This window comes from Pongo abelii, chromosome 10 (assembly GCF_028885655.2).
Source record: "Pongo abelii isolate AG06213 chromosome 10, NHGRI_mPonAbe1-v2.0_pri, whole genome shotgun sequence".
Taxonomy (NCBI): Eukaryota; Metazoa; Chordata; class Mammalia; order Primates; family Hominidae; genus Pongo; species Pongo abelii.
The window spans coordinates 15,347,269-15,366,260 of NC_071995.2; the positions used below are offsets into that span (position 1 = coordinate 15,347,269).

Below are 18,992 nucleotides of genomic sequence, written 5' to 3' on the forward strand. Positions count from 1 at the left end.
GGAGATTACGGGCACTTTGTGCTGTATTAAGTAATTTGGACTGTATTCTGTAGGTAAAGCAGAGTTGCCAATTGACATGTTAGCAACAGTGCAGTGACATGATTGGACTTGTGCTTTCTTTCTGGTAGCAGGATGGGTTGGACGGAAGTGGGCAGGACTAATGCAGGAAGTCGGTTGGAAGTCATTGTTGTGATACAGGAAGCAGATGCTGAGGACTTGGATGAGGAGGGGCACCAAATCTGCATTGTCCATTGCTATTTCCCAGGTGCTCAGAACATTGTCTGGCATTAAGTAAATATCTTTGTTAAATAAATGAATGAACAGGGATGGTGTAATCTCCTGGTGAAATGTTTTGTTACTTAGTAGCTGTGTACACACAGATGAAAGTTCCAGTCATGCATATCTTATTTCTATACTATTTCAAAGGTTGAGTTGCTGAAGCGGCTTTATTGTCTGAAGACATACCCAAGGTTCATCATCTCGTGACGAGAAGATAAAGGACACAGACGCAAACACGGAGCGGGTTAAGGAGCGGAAACTTTAATAGGCAGGAAAGAAGAGAACAGCTCACCGGTAGAGAGGTAGGAGGGCTCTGAAGGGAAAAAACCCTGCTTGTGGTGGGAAGTAGTAGGTTATATAGGGAGGCTTGAGGAGGCGGTGTCTGATTTATATAGGGCCCAGGGGATTGGTTTGACCAGTGTGCCATTTACATAGCCCTCGAAGAAACTGGTCCTCTCACCCTAATGTTTTATTATGCAAATGTGGCCTCTGGCTTGGCCCCATGACATCCACACATGTGGCTTTACCCGGCCGGCACAATGACACCCCCAAACGTGGCTACAAAGAAAAGGGAGGGGAAATCGCTGTATTGGGTGGATCTGGCTTTTAGTACAGCTGCGGGCATTCATCTATGCAAGCTTCCAGCTTGCTTATTTATGCTTGCAGCTCAGCTTTTCAGGCTGCTTTTTGCTAGAAAAAGCCTCGCTGGGCGCCGTGGCTCATGCCTGTAATCTCAGCACTTCGGGAGGCCGAGGCGGGCAGATCACGTGAGGTCAGGAGTTCGAGACCAGCCTGCCCAACATGGCGAAACCCTGTCTCTACTAAAAATACAAAAATTAGCCGGGCGTGGCAGCAAGCACCTGTAATTCCAGCTACTCAGGAGGCTGAGGCAGGAGAATCGCTTGAATCCGGGAGGCAGAGGTTGCAGTGAGCCAAGATTGCACCACTGTACTCCAGCCTGGGTGACAGAGCCAGACAATGTTTCCAAAAAAAAAAAAAAAAAGTAAGAAAAGAAAAAGCCTGGGGGGAGGGGGGAGGGGGGAGGGATAGCATTAGGAGATATACCTAATGTTAAATGACGAGTTAATGGGTGCAGCACACCAACATGGCACATGTATACATATGTAACAAACCTGCATGTTGTGCACATGTATCCTAAAACTTAAAGTATAATAATAATAAAAAAAGAAAAGAAAAGAAAAAGCCTTACTGAGGACTCCTGTACCCTCGCTACCTGCCTAAATAATTTCTTTTTAACTCCTATATTATTGCTTCATTGGTAAAGTTTAGAGCTAAATGTAGTAAGTAACAGTTAAGTATTGAAAAGCTCTGGCTAACTGAGGTTGTTAGTTAACTGAGGCTGAAGTAAAGTTGCTCAGGATAATATAACGTCCCTGTAGGATATAGTATGAATATTTAATGTGATCTGTTTTAAGTAAGGAGAACTCTCTCAAAAAGTACTTTTTGAGAAGTTCAGCACTTTAGAAATCACAGACCTATTGAATAACCAAAATACCAAAAAACTTAAAGGAAATACATTAAAAACACAAACCTAACTTTGTCACTGACAGTTATAATTAAGAAGAAAGAAAAAGTAATTTGAACTCAAAAAGTTACAAAAGGAAGAAGTTGAGAGTTGCAGAAGCCCATGAGAAAAGAGATATATTTCAGAAGTCAAGTTTGGTTTAAAACTAGAAAGCTTGAAGATGGGTTCCAGAAATAGTTTTAAAAGCTTATTAAATAAAACTCGACTTTAAAAAGCAATCATAGCAATAAATCTGAAGTCAGCTCAGGATTGCTTATCGTCTAGGAGAATGCCATCTTCATTCCCCCCTCCCTCATTGCGTTAATCAGCTGCTAATACCTGTTGGATAAAAGTACAGGAATCATTTTGGACTTAATTTGACTCATGGAGTGAAAGAAAACTAGAAACGCAGGTATAGCTCTGACACAAGCAAGCCCTTCAAACCAGAAATGTTCCCTTTATATCAGATCAAACTTTCAGAGTTTCTGGCTGTAGAGCGGGGCTGGTATAAAAATATTTGTAGCTTACAATTTTTAATACTTTTTGAAAATAAGAAACTAATACAGAGTCATTGTGGAAATTTTGGAAAATTCAGAAAAATAGAATAAAGCAAAAAAAATCTTCCAGGATCCCATCACTCAGAGGACAGCACTCTTAACAGTTTAACATATTTCTTTCCAGTCTTATTTCTATGCATTGTTTTACAAAGTTAGAATCTCATTAAATAAGAAGCTGTACTTTTCTACTACTTTACATCATAAGTTTTCCCATGTCATTTAACATTCTTTGTAAATAATTATTTTTAATTGGTTGCCTGATGCTCCATTTGTGAATATATCATAATTTTCTAATTTTTTTTTTTTTTTTTTTGAGGCAGGGTCTTGCTCTGTCATCCAGGCTGGAGTGCAGTGGCACAATCATGGCTCACTGCAGCCCCAACTTACTGGGCTCAAGTGATCCTCCCACCTCAGCCTCCTGAGTAGCTGGGACCACAGGTATGCACCTCTACATGCACTAATTTATATATATATTTTTTTGAGATGGAGTCTTGCTCTGTTCCCCAGGCTGGAGTGCAGTGGCGTGATCTTGTCTCACAACAACCTCTGCCTCCTAGGTTCAAGCGATTCTCCTGCCTCAGCCTCCTGAGTAGCTAGGATTATAGGCACGCACCATCATGCCCAGCTAATTTTTGTATTTTTAGTAGAGACAGAGTTTCACCATGTTGGTCAGGCTGATCTTGAACTCCTGACCTCATTATCCGCCCACTTCAGCCTCCCAAAGTGCGGGGATTACAGGTGTGAGCCACCACTCCCAGCCTTAATTTATAAATTTTTGTAGAGATGGGATCTCACTGTGTTGCCCAGGCTATCTTGAACTTCTGGCCTCAAGCAATCCTCCCACCTCGGTCTCCCAAAGTGCTGGGATTACAGGCATGAGCCACCACGCTTGGCTCTAAATAATTTTATAGATCGTGTTTCTACTTTTTTTTTTTAATCTTTGGGCTAAATATCTGTCCAGATTAAAGACTTTTTCTTAAAGATTTTTCCTAGTCACATGGAATTACCGCTCATTATGGCAAGCCCTGGCCAAGCCAGTCATGGACAGATTGTCCTGAGGCGTCGTTGCCCAGGAGATCCTGACTGGCCCTGCCTGCTGCTGATGGTCAGTGTGCAGCTTGCACGGGTGAAAGCTGGCCAAGTCATGTTAGGGCTATTCATGACATGATAGGACGTAATCTTAAGTAGGTGGGTAACTATCATTGCAACCCAAATATGTGTCCAGGGAGGGAACGGGGGAGACTGTAAAGGCCAGGATCACTGGTCACCCCTCAGCCTGATACGTCAAGTATTTCTTGCTGAAATACACAACCTTTTAGCTTATTGCAGTAAAATGTAAATGGAGTAAGAATATATGGCTCATTTTTGCCAGTTGTCAAACCTGGTTTTCTGTGGAATAATTTATGTCAAATGGTAGGACATATTTTAAAGATAGGTATAGCTAAATTAGAATAAGAACGTTTTCTTTCTTTCTTTTTTTTTTTCTTTTTTGAGACAGGATCTCACTCTGTTGCCCAGGCTGGAGTGCAGTAGAACAAAGATAGCTCATTGCAGCCTCGACTTCCTGGGCTCAAGTAGTCCTCCCACCTCAGCCCCCCAAGTAGCTGGGACCACAGGTGCGCACCACTATGCCTGGGTAACTTTTTTTTTTTTTTTTTTTTAGTATTTTTGGTAAAGACGGAGTTTCACCATGTTGCCCAGGCTGGTCTGAAACTTCTAGGCTTAAGCAGTCTTTCCGCCTTGGCCTCCCAAAGTGCTGGGATTACAGGCATAAGCCACCATGCCTGGCCAGAAATCACTGTTGAATCAGAACTATAATATCATTCATTGTGCAGGGAAGTAAAGACCACATTTACAAACCCAGCAAATCAAACTGGGACAGCAGACAAAACACAGCAAAAAGCACAGGCTAATTACATAAACAATAGACTTTACTTTTCTTACCAGGAAAACAGTGTCAGGGAGAGAAAATTCATTAGAGATATCTTACCCCGGCCTGTAATATCATTAGGAAGTTTAGAGTTCTTCCAAGTGAAGGTGGGGCTCATATCCACAGGATTGGTCTGATTTACGTGGGTATCATAGGTCAAAAGAACCTTGTACTGTGTCAGGGCACAAAAAAGAAAAAGGATAAACAGTAAAACATAACAAATTCTAGTGAGATTAATGATTCTACTCAATGATACTTGATTTCCATAACACTTCTCAGTGAAAACAGGCAACTGTTAACCAGCTAGTTAGGATCATTTATTGGTTCCCAGCATGAACACAGATATAACTTCAGATGGACCAATTAGTTTCCTATTTCTTTATGCTCATACACTACACCATTAACTCCTGTCTGTCCAGCACAGATTCTGTGGGCCTTTAGTGAATCAGTTCAAGTCTTTCATTTTTCAAATGTTAGAGGCTAAGAAATATTAAATGGCTAGCTCCAAGTCACATGATAAATGAAAGACTAGTGTTTTCCACAATATTAAGTTGCTTTTGAAAAAAGCTCTCAAGAAAATGCATCAGAGCTAAAATCCATTATGTCATTTTGATACATGTCAAGGGGCCCTGAAATAACTACATTTCTTAACGTCTATCAATTACTTAATTTTCTAATCTCTTCTGTTCCTTGGCTCTAATATGCTTTTGTTGTACGTGACATTAATTAGTTTCTAAAATAAAAGCTTTCATTTTCAAGTAATTTGCCAATGGAAATATTAATATATCCTTAAATTACTGCTGCATATATTGAGTCAATTTTGTAAGGGAGATCTGAAAGATGACTGATACGGTTTGGCTGTGCCCCACCAAAATCTCAACTTGAATTGTATCTCCCAGAATTCCCATGTGTTGTGGGAGGGACCCAGGGGAGGTAATTGAATCATGGGGGCCGGTCTTTCCCCTGCTATTCTCGTGGTAGTGAATAAGTCTCACGAGATCTGACGGTTTTATTAGAGGTTTCCCCTTTCACTTGGCTCTCATTCTCTCTTGCCTGCTACCATGTAAGATGTGCCTTTCACCTTCCACCATGATTGCAAGGCCTCCTCAGCCATGTGGAACTGTGAGTCCAGGAAACCTCTGGAAAAAAATTTTTTTTTCTCTTTTTTTGGGGAAGAAAAGGAGGTTTAATTTGACTTCCAGTTCCACATGACTGGCGAGGTCTCATAATCATGGTGGAGGGTGAAACGCACTTCTTACATGGTGGCAGCAAGAGAGAATGAGAAAGAAGCAAAAGTGGAAACCCCTGATAAACCCGTAAGATCTCATGATACTTATTCACTATCATGAGAATAGCACGGGAAAGACCAGCCCCCATGATTCAATTACCTCCCCTGGTCCATCCCACAACACGTGGGAATTCTGGGAGACACAATTCAGGTTGAGATTTCGGTGGGGACACAGCCAAACTATATCAATGACCATCCTTTTAAATTTACCAGTGTACCCTCAAAATCTCAAAATGTTCTGGACAACAAAGTTATATTTTCTTTCTTTCTTTCTTTTTTTTTTTTTTTGAGACAGAGTCTTGCTCTGTCAGCCAGACTGGAGTACAGTAGTGTGATCTTGGCCCACTGCAACCTCTGCCTCCCAGGTTCAAGTGACTCTCCTGTCTCAGCCTCCCAAGTAGCTGGAATTACAGGCATGCACCACCATGCCCAGCTAATTTTCGTATTTTTAGTAGAGACGGGGTTTTACCATGTTGGCCAGGCTGGTCTCAAACCCCCTCAAGTGATCCGCCTGCCTCAGCCTCCAAAAGCGCTAGGATTACAGGGGTGAGCCACTGCACCCAGCCCAATGTTATATTTTCATAACTTTACTCTTTCTTTCTTTTTCCTTTATATTGGGATGTGGCATATTGAGTCTCTATTGAGACCTATCCTGGATATAGTTTATCATCCCTTTAACCTTACATTTTGAGAAGATCTCTGATTTCCCCAAATATACATGTTATATAGCACAACTGATGATATTACATTATTGAAAAATTCAACTGAATTTGCTTATAGAGAGAATAAATGCACAGGGCAACATTTTCCATTTTGAAGTATAGTTATGAGACTGACATTAGATCTCACAAGTTTCTGCCTTTCTCTATGAAGATCATGGGCATCATCCCAGATGCAAATAACTCAGAGAGGAATGCATGTACCTTTGTAATTGCTATTAGTAACTGAAATATTGATGGGATCTTATGTTAAGGTATTCTTATGGAATGTATGCTAAACATAACATTATATTGAAGGTTCAATATAGTATCTAGAAACTACAAATTACATTTATGGAATGCTGCTAGCAAATTTCTGGTTTAGCTTTCTCAACCTGGAAATCTTTTCTCTAGCTTTTCACATTTTCCATTGCAGATATCTTTTACAAAGCTGGGTTGATATACACATTTAGTATATGACTTAGGCTGTCATAACACTCACATTGGAAAATGAAAAAAAAAAAGAATAAATTTTATGTTATGTCAGGACCTGACCTCCTATATAAACCTTTTTACTGACCACTTGGTTGGCTGGAACAGCGGCTTTTGTAGTTTGGATGGATATAACATTGGATGACATGAAGACAGGTGTTTTTGTTTTTTGTTTTTGTTTGTTTGTTTGTGACTAAATGCTGACCAGCCGTCAATGGTGTGCCAGATAAGAAGCTATGCACTGAAAAGATGGAGAGGTGAGTAGACCACTTCTTTTCTTTAAAGAACCTACTATTTGGTGAGGAAAAAAAAGTGAATATAATATGAATAAAAGCATAGCATTACAGGGCTGTTTATGTGGGGCTCAGGTTTACACATTTAATGATTTTCCTGAGAGTTCAAATGGAGATAACAGGGAATATTTCATTGAAATCTTTAGTTGTGAAAATGAGTAAACAATTCTTAGGAAAGACTTGTGATCCTCTCATTGGTATCCCATCAATAGTCTGGTTGTTATATTATGTAATTTACTCTGGGTGGATATTTAAAATATCTATACCTATCTACATGGATATAGATATAGAGTATAGATATATTAATAGTAAATACAGTGGATATTCTGAGTAAGAAGTTTTATGGGTCAAAATGCTTAAGGAATACTACCCTAAGTGGGGCGTAATTGTGAAGTTGAAATGAACTGTCTTTAGATCTTAAACATAATTTCTCTAATTCCTTTGCTAGTGCTCCTCTTCCAAGTTATCCCTCCTCACCCAGTCACAGCACCTTGCATTTTCTGATAAGCAGTGAGACATACTTTCTTGGTGTCCACAGAGGTATACAGAAGCATCATGGTACTGTCAACATCCCCCCAGTCATCCAAGGTCACTGGACCGTCATACCCTAGGGCAAGATCAGAGTATGTTAGAGGCCATTGTTGATTTTTGCCTGACAGATAAGTTGGATCATGACAGAAGAGTGTAAAATGGGTTCAAATAGCTCTGTTTCAAATTTACTGAAAACATTGTTGACATTAATAGTCTAATCAGATGGCACCAGGATTGGCTTCTTGGCCCAGAGATCTCTGGAGGGCATTTTTATGGGAGATGTATTTATTTAGAAAAAACAAAAAACCTTTTCATTGCATTTAGGGTGGCACTAAATGTAATGAGTCAATAAGTCCCTCGATTATTAGTGATACATTTTTGCTAAGAATATTTCCTGAACTCCTAGCATAGTGTATAGGGTCACTGCACAATCTTAACATAGATTGTAGGAAGATCAAAATTTTTTCACTGTCACTCGTTTGCTGAAGACATTGGATAAAATTACTTAAGTTTTCTGAGTTTCAGTTTTGTCATCTATTAAATAGCAATATAAGATAAAACTATTTAGGTAAAAAAAAAGTGATCAAATTAGCAACGACACATGGTTCAACATAACAATGAACATTTATTTCCTGTTTACGATATACCAGGCTCTGTGCTAAGTGATTTATATGCATTATCATGTTATTCTTCCTGGAATATTATGATGTAGAAACTTATTATCTCCATTATATTGGTGAGAAATAATTTATTTAGTCAGAGATATTAAGGGTCGTACAGCTGGTAGGTGGTGGGAACAAACATTTGTTTGTTTCCTAGTTAAATGTTAAGCCAAATGTTAAGCCTGTGCTAATCCATTAAAATGCTCAACTGTGGTCATGGAAGTGAGGAAATTAAGAATGCATATAAAGTGCCTGGTAGAACTTGGGACACATGGGATGACCAACAAATTACTGTGTCTCCCTCCCTGCAACTTCAGTGAAGCAGAATTGATCTCTTCCTGCCATTGTCATACACCATAGCCACTGGTGCAGCCCTCAGTCCTAATGCTGTCCTCTGAAGCCTACAGAGAAAGTCACTTACACTGCAGTAAAACAAAGGTTTCATAGAGTAAGACTCTGAGGCAAGTTAGAAAAGGCCACTATCATTTGTCTTTGACTTAGTATATATTACATTTAGAGGAAAATTTCTTCATAGTCTCAGGATGAGATCTGGGAAATGAAAGACGGGAGTTTCACTAGGGACTTGTAGGAAAGGGCAACATTGATCCATGCAGTTCAGGAGGTTCGTGTTGTTCTGGAGGGTATTATTTTGTGGAGTTTTGATAGCTAAAGGTTTAACACAGGGTCCCAGATCCTTGAAGGATAGAAAAGGAGATATGGAAGGACCCAAATCAAACTGCAAATATTTATCCTCTTGTTAGTCTCCAAGCACAGTCAGGACATTACTGCTCAAAATGCCTTATGATGAGCTTGTTCATAAGTACAGAACCTGTGCTACCTGCTCTTTCTGTGACATCCAAAGATTCTAAAAGACTGAAGCATAAACTGGGGTTCAGTTATCAATAACAGCACCCTCAAAGTTTATGTACTGATGTTTGCATCCAGTTAAGTTCAAAGGGATTTAGCTGTGGAATCATCTATTGCTAAACCCTCTTTGTTGCCCCAAATCCACTCAGAAAGCCCATGTTTCTTCACCTTGGGGTTATTTGCTCTTAGTAGACCAGTACCTTCAAAAGTGAGATTCCTGAAAGCATGAGCAAATTTGGGGGTGGTAATATTTTCTCCATTTTCAAGAAATATCATCAGCATATGTCCAAAGAGCAGGATTCCATTCAAGTAGGCAAGAGCAAAGTCTCGTTTTGTCTAAATAAAAAAAGGAAAATATTAAAATGGGTCGTTCAAAAAAGAATCTTGTCTTGAGCCTAGAACAAAAGGTTGTTGGGATCAGCAGGGTAACTGGAAAGTTAAAGGGATACCAGGGGAATTGAAGGGATGTTATTAAAGGAGACTTTTAGAAAACTCTTGCTTGGAGGCCGGGTGAGGTGGATCACGTCTGTAAACCCAGCACTTTGGGAGGCTGAGGCGGGCGGATCACCTGAGTTCAGGAGTTTGAGACCAGCCTGGCCAATACACAGAAACCCCATCTCTATAAAAATACAAAAAAATTAGCCGGCTGTGGTGGTACATGCCTGTAATTCCAGCTACTCGGGAGGCTGAGGCAGGAGAATCACTTGAACCTGGGAGGTGGAGATTGCAGTGAGCCGAGATCCGACTGCACTCCAGCCTGGGTGACAGAGTGAGACTCCATCTCAAAAAAAAAAAAAAAAAAAAAAGAAAAGAAAAAAAACTCTTCCTTGGGTCAGTATTCTTTATGATCCCATGTCACAATTCTGTCTTCTCTTGGAATCAATAAAATGAGGGAAGTAACTATAAGCAGTTATACTTCATTCCCATGATGAAAAACATACAAATGCAACCAGGAAAGGCAACATGAAGCATTTTCATAATTCTTATAAGATTTTACATAGAAATAATGTTAGCTTGTAGTTGATTGTTTGTATTAAAGTGCAAAAGAGAAACCCAAAAATCAAAAACCAAAAACAATCCCTGCATTTAAGTATTCTGAATGGAACATGAGCAGTTTTGATTGGATGATACCACTGAACTTGCTTTGAATACAATTCTGATTGGGTTTTACTTCATGCCCCAAATGCCTGCCCTGGGAAAAATAATGGAGAAGGTCAGAACTGCTGTGCCTTGGCAGCTGGAGAATGGTGACCTTCACAGGGCTGAGTGATGAATTAAAAGCCCTTGCTGAACTGAGACCAAGTGGGTTCTATTACCTTGGGCATGTTGGACTGCCCATTTGCAAAGAATCGTATTTTTGCTAGAACTGTGAAGATGGCCAAGTGATATCCAGATACTACAATCAGAATTATATTTGTAGGAAATATAAAACTTTCATTGGTTTCAGTTTCTTTTGCTGAAAACATTTCATGAGGTAAAAAGGATCCAGTTGAGACCCAGCTCCAAAAGAGGATGCAGTCCCTGATTTTGGCACGGTTGTAAATGGGAGGACTTAGAACTTCTAGCTGGGAAAAACTATGACACTCCAGAGGTATCCATCTTTCTTTGTAGCTTTTTGGGCCTGGCCCTTGACTTGCCATCCCAAAGTTGTTTAAGGTCATCAGCATTGCCTCTTCCTCTTCCTCCCATCCCAGCCTACTCTCAATGGTTTGTCTCTGTGGGCAGAATGCGTCTAATAGATTTAATCTTATGAAAGTACAGGGACTGACAAAGCCCAATATACTATCAGAATCAGGAGCCTTGCATTATAATAAGGTGGCCATGATTTAGTGTCCAAATGGAGGCTCTTTTTTCTGCACAAATGCTAAACCAGATGGCATAGTGGGATAACAGGAATATACCAAAACTCTCCTGGGCAAATTTGGACAATGGTCAACGTAATTATAATGGAAGACAATGTCTTAACCTAGGAATACACATTTCTAAAGGTAGGATTTTAATATCAGCGACAGGAAAATTTTGCTTTAGGACGTAGGGAACTTTCCAGTAACTCTTGCTTTATTTTACATTATTTAATTTCTACCTCTTATAAGTGTAAGATTGACCCTCAATAGCAGGGCTTCTTCCTGTCTTTCCATATTGTTACTTTCATGCCAATGTTGCAGATGTGTCCACTGTTGGACTGTTCTGTAGTCTAGCAGAGTGACCTATAGTTAAGAGCTTTGATAGGGATCCTGCTGTTTCAAAATGCTGTACATGTAGTTGGTTTCAGTTAACATTTGTTGAGTGAATTGGAGCAAGTAAAAATAATTGCTCATTTTAGAATTTGGGTCCTAAATGGAGAAAAATTATCTTACCCTTGACAAAGAAAATAATAATATATAATTTATACTATAACATAAAATAATAGCTTACAGGTGATAGATTCCTGGAGAAAGAGCTATTTAGGAGGGAATTCCCAGGAGACAGCGTCAGAACAAGGACATTTTTCATATAGTCAGGGGCTGTGACATTGCCCTCAAAGTACTGGTCACTGTAATAAAAAGCACAGGTTCTTCATGAAAATTAGGAAAAATAGAGATGCATCTTCTACAGTTCACCCAAACTATACCATCATCCTTGAAGATAGTTTAAAACATTTTTTTCATTAATCTGCAAAACTTTGTACTTTCCCCAAATAGAATTGTTTTCTTCTGTGCTTGCTAGGTTAAATAAGAGAATTTAAGCAATTGTGGTTAACATACACAAAAGGAAAAGAAAATCAGAATACAGATATTTCTTGATTTCTTTGAGATTTGGGGGGGCTATGGACATGTGAGCTCATGCTTGCTTTTAAGGCTTGGTTTATAGGTAGAAACTTTCTTTTCCTTAAGTGCTTTTAACAATCTAGAGATATTGAGACATGGTAGAGAGAAATTTTATCACTAAACTTATATTTTAGATGGTGAAACATAAGCATAAAAAGACTAAACATCTTCTCTAACACGGTAAACTTCTTGATATATGGAACATTACCTTATTGATTCTTGTATCCTCAACCCCTAGATAATGCCTGGCACATCGTAGACTCTCAGTACTGTCTAAGATTGCTCTGCAAATGCTATAGTTTATTTTTATTTTTATTTTGTTTTATTTTATTTTTAGATGGAGTTTCGCTCTCATTGCCCAGGCTGGAGTGCAATGGCATGATCTTGGCTCACTGCAACCTCCGCCTCCTAGATTCAAGCGATTCTCCTGCCTCAGCCTACTGAGTAACTGGGATTACAGGCGCCCACCACCATGCCCGGCTATTTTTTTTGTATTTTTAGTAGAGAAGGGTTTTCAGCATGTTGGCCAGGCTGGTCTTGAACGCCTGACCTCAGGTGATCCGCCTGCCTCGGCCTCCCAAAGTGCTGGGATTACAGATGTGAGCTAACATGCCCGGCCTCAAATGCTATGGTTTCTAAGCTTCCTATTATTTGGAGGTTTGAAAAGCATCTGATATGTTTGAACTGCTGCAATTAAGCTGACTATTATTTAATGTCTTTATTTAAAAACTTTTTTTAGGAGACAAGATCTTGCTACATTACCTAGGCTGGTCTTGAACTCCTAGATTCAAGCTATCCTCCTGCCTCAGCTTCCTGAGCAGCAGGGACAACAGGCATGCACCGCTGTGCCCAGCATATTTAATATTTGAACACATCTACTATGTGCTAAGAACTGTATTGGATATTTTACTCCTATTATCACATTAATCCTAGAAGTACCCTTATGAAGAGGACATTTTAATTCTCATTTTACAAATGAGAAGATTTAATCTCAAAATGCTAAAAAAATCCAAGAGTCAAAACAACCAGAAGTGTCAGAATTGGAATGTGAACACATTATGTCTAATTTAGTCTCATGAGCTTTCCAAAACATAGCCAGGTGTCCTTTGGGAATAGTGACAAAGGAATGCCAGCACTTTGGTGGTTTACTGAGGATTTCTGAAAGTAAAATTTTACCAACCTGACTTCACTAAGGACTTCTTCCAGGGGCAAAGCAGCTATTGAAATCAATGAGGTTCTTGGAGTGAAATATTGGTAACTCTGCCCTCTTTCCTGTACTTCTGTAGTTAAGAGTCTAGTTGGTTAATTAAATTACCTTCATGAACGTGGAGCCATCAAACAGGCCTGCGGTTCCTATACTTCATTTCCATTCATGCTGTGAGAAGTATCATTAGTGTGGGTGAAATGATCAGGCAAATATGGGAAAGATCTAGACAGTAACAGCCTCTTGTCTGAATACAGACAGGTAATGATTAATGGCCCAGTCAGATAAGTGAAGTCATGTGATCTGGCTTCTGGGGACAAGGGGCATGGGCATGGCAGTGACACCTTCTTCAAGCCTAACTTGACTCAAATATTACCTTGGCCCAGCTTGTCAGTGGGGTCTCCAACCATATCAGATAATTAGCGATAAAAAAAGATGGGATGTGATCAAAGGTGCTTTCTACTCTCCAGCATTTTTTCTCTTTGGCTCAGAGAAATGTGGAGGAAAAGATCACCACCTAGTGACTACACCACAGAGGGTGAGGAATAATTGTGTATATCAGACTCATACAACTGAAACTTCAAGCTTATCAGAGGTGGTTGAAGGAAAAGTAATCTAGGACCAAAGGCCATTAGCAACTGAAGGAAAAAAATGGGGCTGACATTACCAGGAACAATATTATTGATCTTTAGTTGATTTATTATTTTCTGGACAAAGACTTTAAAATCAGGCTAGAGATCAGGATCGTATGTTTTTTCTTTCTTTTTTTTTTTTCTTTTAATAGAGATGGAGTCTCACTGTGTTGCCCAGGCTGGTCTGAGACTCCTGGACTCAAGCGATCCTCTTGCCTGGGTCTCCCACAATGCTGGGATTACAGGTGTGAGTGACCATAGCCAGCCAGGATTCTATGTTGACTGAGCAGGCCTCAGTCATAAATGGACATGTCGGTTCAATGGGGCTATAATAAACCTTTTATATTTACAAATGGTGAAGGTGTCAAAGGAATGCATCTCTGCTAAAGCCACAATTAGCTAAATAAGAATGACGGTGTGACGGAGTTCAAATATTATCATCATACTTAACCCTATAAGGGGTTGTGCAAAGCAAGAGAAAAGAGAACGTGCCTTCTGGAAATCCTTGGAATACTTCCTTTTTGAAAGGAGGAGGGTTTTTCCAAATATTATACCTACTTGAAAAGATCCACTAGAATAATGACAATGTCTTCAGCCACTGCTCGGTCACCCTTCAGCTTGTAGAGGAACTCTGGACCACCACACATAATAATCACTGGAGGAGAAGGTAAGACAAGGAGAGAAATATATGACAGTCTACAGACAAACAGGCAGGGAACCAGTTGCCTGACTTTGAACCCAGTATGTTAATGTTAAATTTTTTAAAGATAAACTCCAATTCCTTAAATTCCTCCTTCCTTTTTTTTTTTCATTTACAATTATAGAGTCAGAATAGAGCTGAATGGGATCAAATCATCTCGTCCATCATTCTTTTAATTTTATAGATTTAAGGAGGCTGAAGCCAAGATGCCAAAGGGTCAAAGAACTAGTAGATGACAAAGACAGCTCTGATAGTCAAGTGCAGTGCTTATTCCATTATGCCAGGCTGGAGTAATTACAGAATATATTGTCATAGATAAGTGAAGTATACCTCACCATTTGTAAAAGTGGTTGAAAAAGATATTATAAAAGTGAGAACTGAGAAGAATTTATAAAGTCTCCCTAAGCAACTGGGGCTTTATCTGTAGCCTCTTCACTCAAAACTTCATCTTAGTAACTCCAATGCCAGAGTCCAATCTGAAGTCTACCACTAATTTCTGCCAGCTATCCTGAATGCAGTTTTATGAGTGAGAGGAGTTGGGGGAGACTTCATTAGATCTTTTTAGATGCTGTGCCATTATGCTGCCCTGTTGAATCGTAAACTCTTTAGGGACATAAATACTTATATATTTCTTTCCCACCATATCTTGGTTAATGTTTTTGCAACTGGTAGGCCATTAATATAACAAATGCTTGATAATGGCAATAAATGGTAATTTGAATATCAGGAAATCCACCAAGCAAGTATCTTTCCTTGTAGAAAATTCTCACAATTGATTCCTTTGCCCCTGATACATTCTTGTTTGTCAAGAGAATTCTGTGGAAAGTGCAACAAATCCCCTAATATCTTAGTGAGGATGACTTTTTTTATTTGAATAGATTTTTGGGGGAACAGGTGGTGTTTGGTTACATGAATAAGTTCTTTAGTGATTTCTAAAATTTTGGTGCACCCATCTCCCAGGCAGTGTACGCTGTACCCAGTGTGTGGTCATTTATCTGAGGATAATTTTTTATCCAATTAGGCTTTCATACTTGGTCTCTAGCTGGTAGATCACTGGGCAGGTGAGATACAGAAGGAATAGGAAAGTGAGATAATCTTTGCTTACCTTGTAATTTTGCATGAAGCTATGTAATCAATAAATTCATCCTCTTGGTCACCAGGAGGACTGGGGCTCAGAATGTGTGAAGATTGGTCACAAATCCAATAATATGTTGGATTGAGGTGAATTTAAAAAAAGAGTTTGCTGAGGGTGGGTCATAATATCATTTGGGTTTATAGAAGCTGGATTTTAGCATTATCATTATTATGTTAATATAATTACTCAATAATACTTAGGTATTTTCTCTCAGAGGATAAGGTTTTTAGTCAATGAAAGGAACAATATAATGAAGTTGCATGCAATTACAGATCTCCCAAAATATACAAAATATGTATGAGTAAGGATGATAGCTCTGCAGTGGAGGATTTGTTGAAATGACTTACAAGGAGGTGGTAGTCATAAAGAAGTTAGCAAAAAAAAAAATTATCTTCATGTCTTCTTACCATTGCTTTTCCTGTTGTGGTCTGTTAAGATATCCTGAAACTCCTTATCTTGTCTTAACACCACCTTAAAGCTGAGTTCGTGGGAGAAATAGGAAACGCCAGCCTCCAGAGCATTAAGGTACCTGGAATAGGAAAAAGAGAAACTAAAACAGCTTACTTCCCTCATGGCCTTTCATGCCTTTCACTTCTTATTTGCAGATCTATCCTGGGATTTGTTCATCTAAAATTCATTTCTGTTATTAACACAATAGACAGCACACACCATGATACCACTAGTTTAGATTGTAAGATCTAAATTAGTGAAAGGATGGGGGAAGGTTTAGGGATCTTCAAGTATACATGTAAATTGTTATCCCCATAATCACAGTGTATGTCTAAGTACACTCTAAGCAATTTTGTGAATATGTGGCTTGGTTACTTTGATTTATTCTAAAGTGAGTTGTCATGATATCTGACATTTGGTGAGTCATTTGTGATGGTTTCCGGCTGCTTGCAGGAAGAGGGTTCTACTCTGCTCTATAAACTAGTCCCATTATCATAGATAAGTTGAAACCCTTGAAACTACAGTACAAAAATTCAGAGTTGATAGGAATAATTTCTGCTCCTGTTTAAACCTCACATTAGATACTGTGGGTTGATTCCTGTGGGTCCCTAGATGTGCATCCCTGGTGGTATCCCATCTTAGTCTTTTGCTTACTTAGATGGAGAGAGAATGCAGAATTAAGCAGTATCCTGGAAGTGCAGGCAGCAACCCAGCCAGAAGATTTCCTCTACCACCTTTGTTGGAGTTGAATGAATCTTTCCATTTTATTTTAGTAATGATACCTGATATGGTTAGGCTTTGTGTCCCCACCCAAATCTCATCTTGAATTGTTATCCCCATAATCCCAATAATCCCCACATGTCAAGGGAGAGACCAGATGGAGGTAATTGAACCATGGGGGTGGTTTCCCCCATGCTGTTCTCATGATAGTGAGTAAGTTCTCATGAGATCTGATGGTTTTATAAGGGGCTCTTCCCTTTTTGCTTAGCACTTTTCCTTCCTGCCACCTTTTGAAGAAAGTGCCTTGCTTATCCTTTACCTTCTGCCATAATTGTAAGTTTCCTGGGGCCTCCCCAGCTATGTGAAACTGTGAATCAATTAAACCTCTTTCCTTTATAAGTTACTCAGTCTCGAGCAGTTCTTCATAGCAGTATGAAAACAAACTATTATTAATACAATACCCATTAGTCCTGTTTCTCCCCCACCTCTTGTTCCTCTGAGAAGTGTGAGATCAGTTTTTCTAACTAATTGTACGTATAGGCAAGATGCATGTTCTCTGGTATTGTTTCTTACACAGGAGTGTGAAAATATTAACTCCTGGCTTTCATTTTCCTTATCTGTAAAATAGGGATCCTATTTCTTGTTTTATTTTCTTCAGATAACTTACTGCAGGAAATCAATAAAACTGATGTGAACGTACTTTCAAAACAGTAAAGAGTGTTGCAGATGCAAACTATACTGATTATTTTTATAACTCTATATTTACTTGGTCCCCTTTGCTTTTATTTATGTGTGAGAAAGTGAACTGATGTCTATACCCAATGCTGTTACCAGTGGAAGGTGCATCTGATAATAACTAGTGGCCTGCATGATCCTATGGCTTCTCTCCATGGCAAGTGCTAATGAAATATTAATGATCCTGCTTACCAGAAACAGTCCTCAGTCTCTGTACCATTCTTGTAAACATATGAAGTGCTCCAGGAATAAGTTTTGAAGGGCAGATCATTGGTTTTCCAAAAGTTAACCAAGAAGTACGTCAATTTTCTAGCTGGAGACATCAGCCTGGTTAAGGTTTCTTTATAGTCACATGACAATCCAAAACTTCCAGCTGAGATCATGGGGTAGCTCAATTCTGTGTCAAGGCTATGTCAAGAGGTTGAGGAAGAAAACCATTATCAGTATTAACTTAAGTAGCACAAATAAGGTCCCTCTTTAACCTGTTTCAGCATGTATGTATAAATGGTAAGAATGAAATCGGGTCATTAAAGCAGGTTTCTCATGTATATAGGTGTCTTTCTCATACAGCTAAGTTTAAAAACATTTGTTGAGCATATGCTATGTTCTAAGCACACTCTAGGCAATTTTGTGAATATGTGGCTTGGTTACTTTGATTTATTCTAAAGTGAGTTGTCATGATATCTGGGCTGGGATACAGGAGAAGTCGGGCTAAGAAAAAGGATAGACCACCACAGCCACCATAATTGTTGGAAAGCCAGAAAGATGCCATCTATACTTGGCCATGCGTTGCCTTCTCCCCAGCTTGTTCACCTCGGTATCTCCAGTCATCTAGGCTCGTATGTAGGTGCTTAATATGTATTTAACGAAGGAAGTAAAACAACATCCCCTTCCATCTTCAGTGCTCCGTCAAAAGGTTTTAGTGGGCTTCCTGCTTGCATCTCAAACTATAATGTTCATAGTCAGAATTCTCTTTCATTTCTGTTCCTCGAAACTATTTTTCATTTATTTTAGTGTTTTGAGATTTTTAAATTTATTTTAGTGTTTTGAGATTGCAAAGGCTTCTTTGACTACTTTCCATCTCTCACCCCAACATCATACCATTGATTGATTCTACCTTCAAACATCTTTGCAGTTATCCTCCCTTTCTATGTCCACTTCCTTCTGGCTAATCCAGGCCCTCCTTCTCTGCTGACTTTCCTGTCATCAGTCTCTGCCTGTGTCTTTCCTATACACTGTGGTCAATCATTCTTCTGAAAGTTGGCTGCTTCTCATGGCATTCCCAAGCTTAAAACCTTAGTGATTTCTGATGCGAATCTCATTAAATGCAACTTCCTTCACCTGGACTTTCCTCCCATGAACTTCCAAATATGGTCCTACTTAATTTTCCTAGTCTTATCTCTATTATTCCCCTTTACATTTCCTGAACTCTAGTTAATACAGAGTTCTTCATTTCCCTGCTTATTTGCTTTTACACGTACTTCTCC

The 18,992-nt window shown here is 39.2% G+C and overlaps 1 protein-coding gene and 1 long non-coding RNA gene across 5 annotated transcripts in view; one reads left to right on the forward strand and one right to left on the reverse strand.

The window, feature by feature from the left end:
- The window catches only part of GUCY2C (guanylate cyclase 2C), an 82,941-nt gene that overhangs the window by 51,650 nt on the left and 12,299 nt on the right, over positions 1-18,992 (reverse strand). Inside the window, exons 4-10 of the mRNA XM_002822972.3 lie at positions 17,698-17,913; positions 16,008-16,129; positions 14,324-14,420; positions 11,538-11,655; positions 9,323-9,458; positions 7,584-7,669; positions 4,352-4,463 (exon numbers count right to left, since the gene is read on the reverse strand). Of these exons, the coding sequence (XP_002823018.2) occupies positions 4,352-4,463; positions 7,584-7,669; positions 9,323-9,458; positions 11,538-11,655; positions 14,324-14,420; positions 16,008-16,129; positions 17,698-17,913 (887 nt within the window). The remainder of the gene's footprint in view (positions 1-4,351; positions 4,464-7,583; positions 7,670-9,322; positions 9,459-11,537; positions 11,656-14,323; positions 14,421-16,007; positions 16,130-17,697; positions 17,914-18,992) is intronic.
- Positions 177-18,992, forward strand: part of LOC129049064 (uncharacterized) — a 116,761-nt gene continuing 97,945 nt past the window's right edge. Inside the window, exons 1-4 of one of the 4 annotated variants that reach the window (XR_008511837.1) lie at positions 177-265; positions 427-581; positions 2,682-2,799; positions 6,978-7,026. This is a non-coding gene — a long non-coding RNA (uncharacterized LOC129049064). Of the gene's footprint in view, positions 343-426; positions 582-2,681; positions 2,800-6,977; positions 7,027-18,992 lie in introns of all 4 variants that reach the window. The other 3 variants (XR_008511835.2, XR_008511834.1, XR_008511836.1) reach the window with 3 other exon arrangements.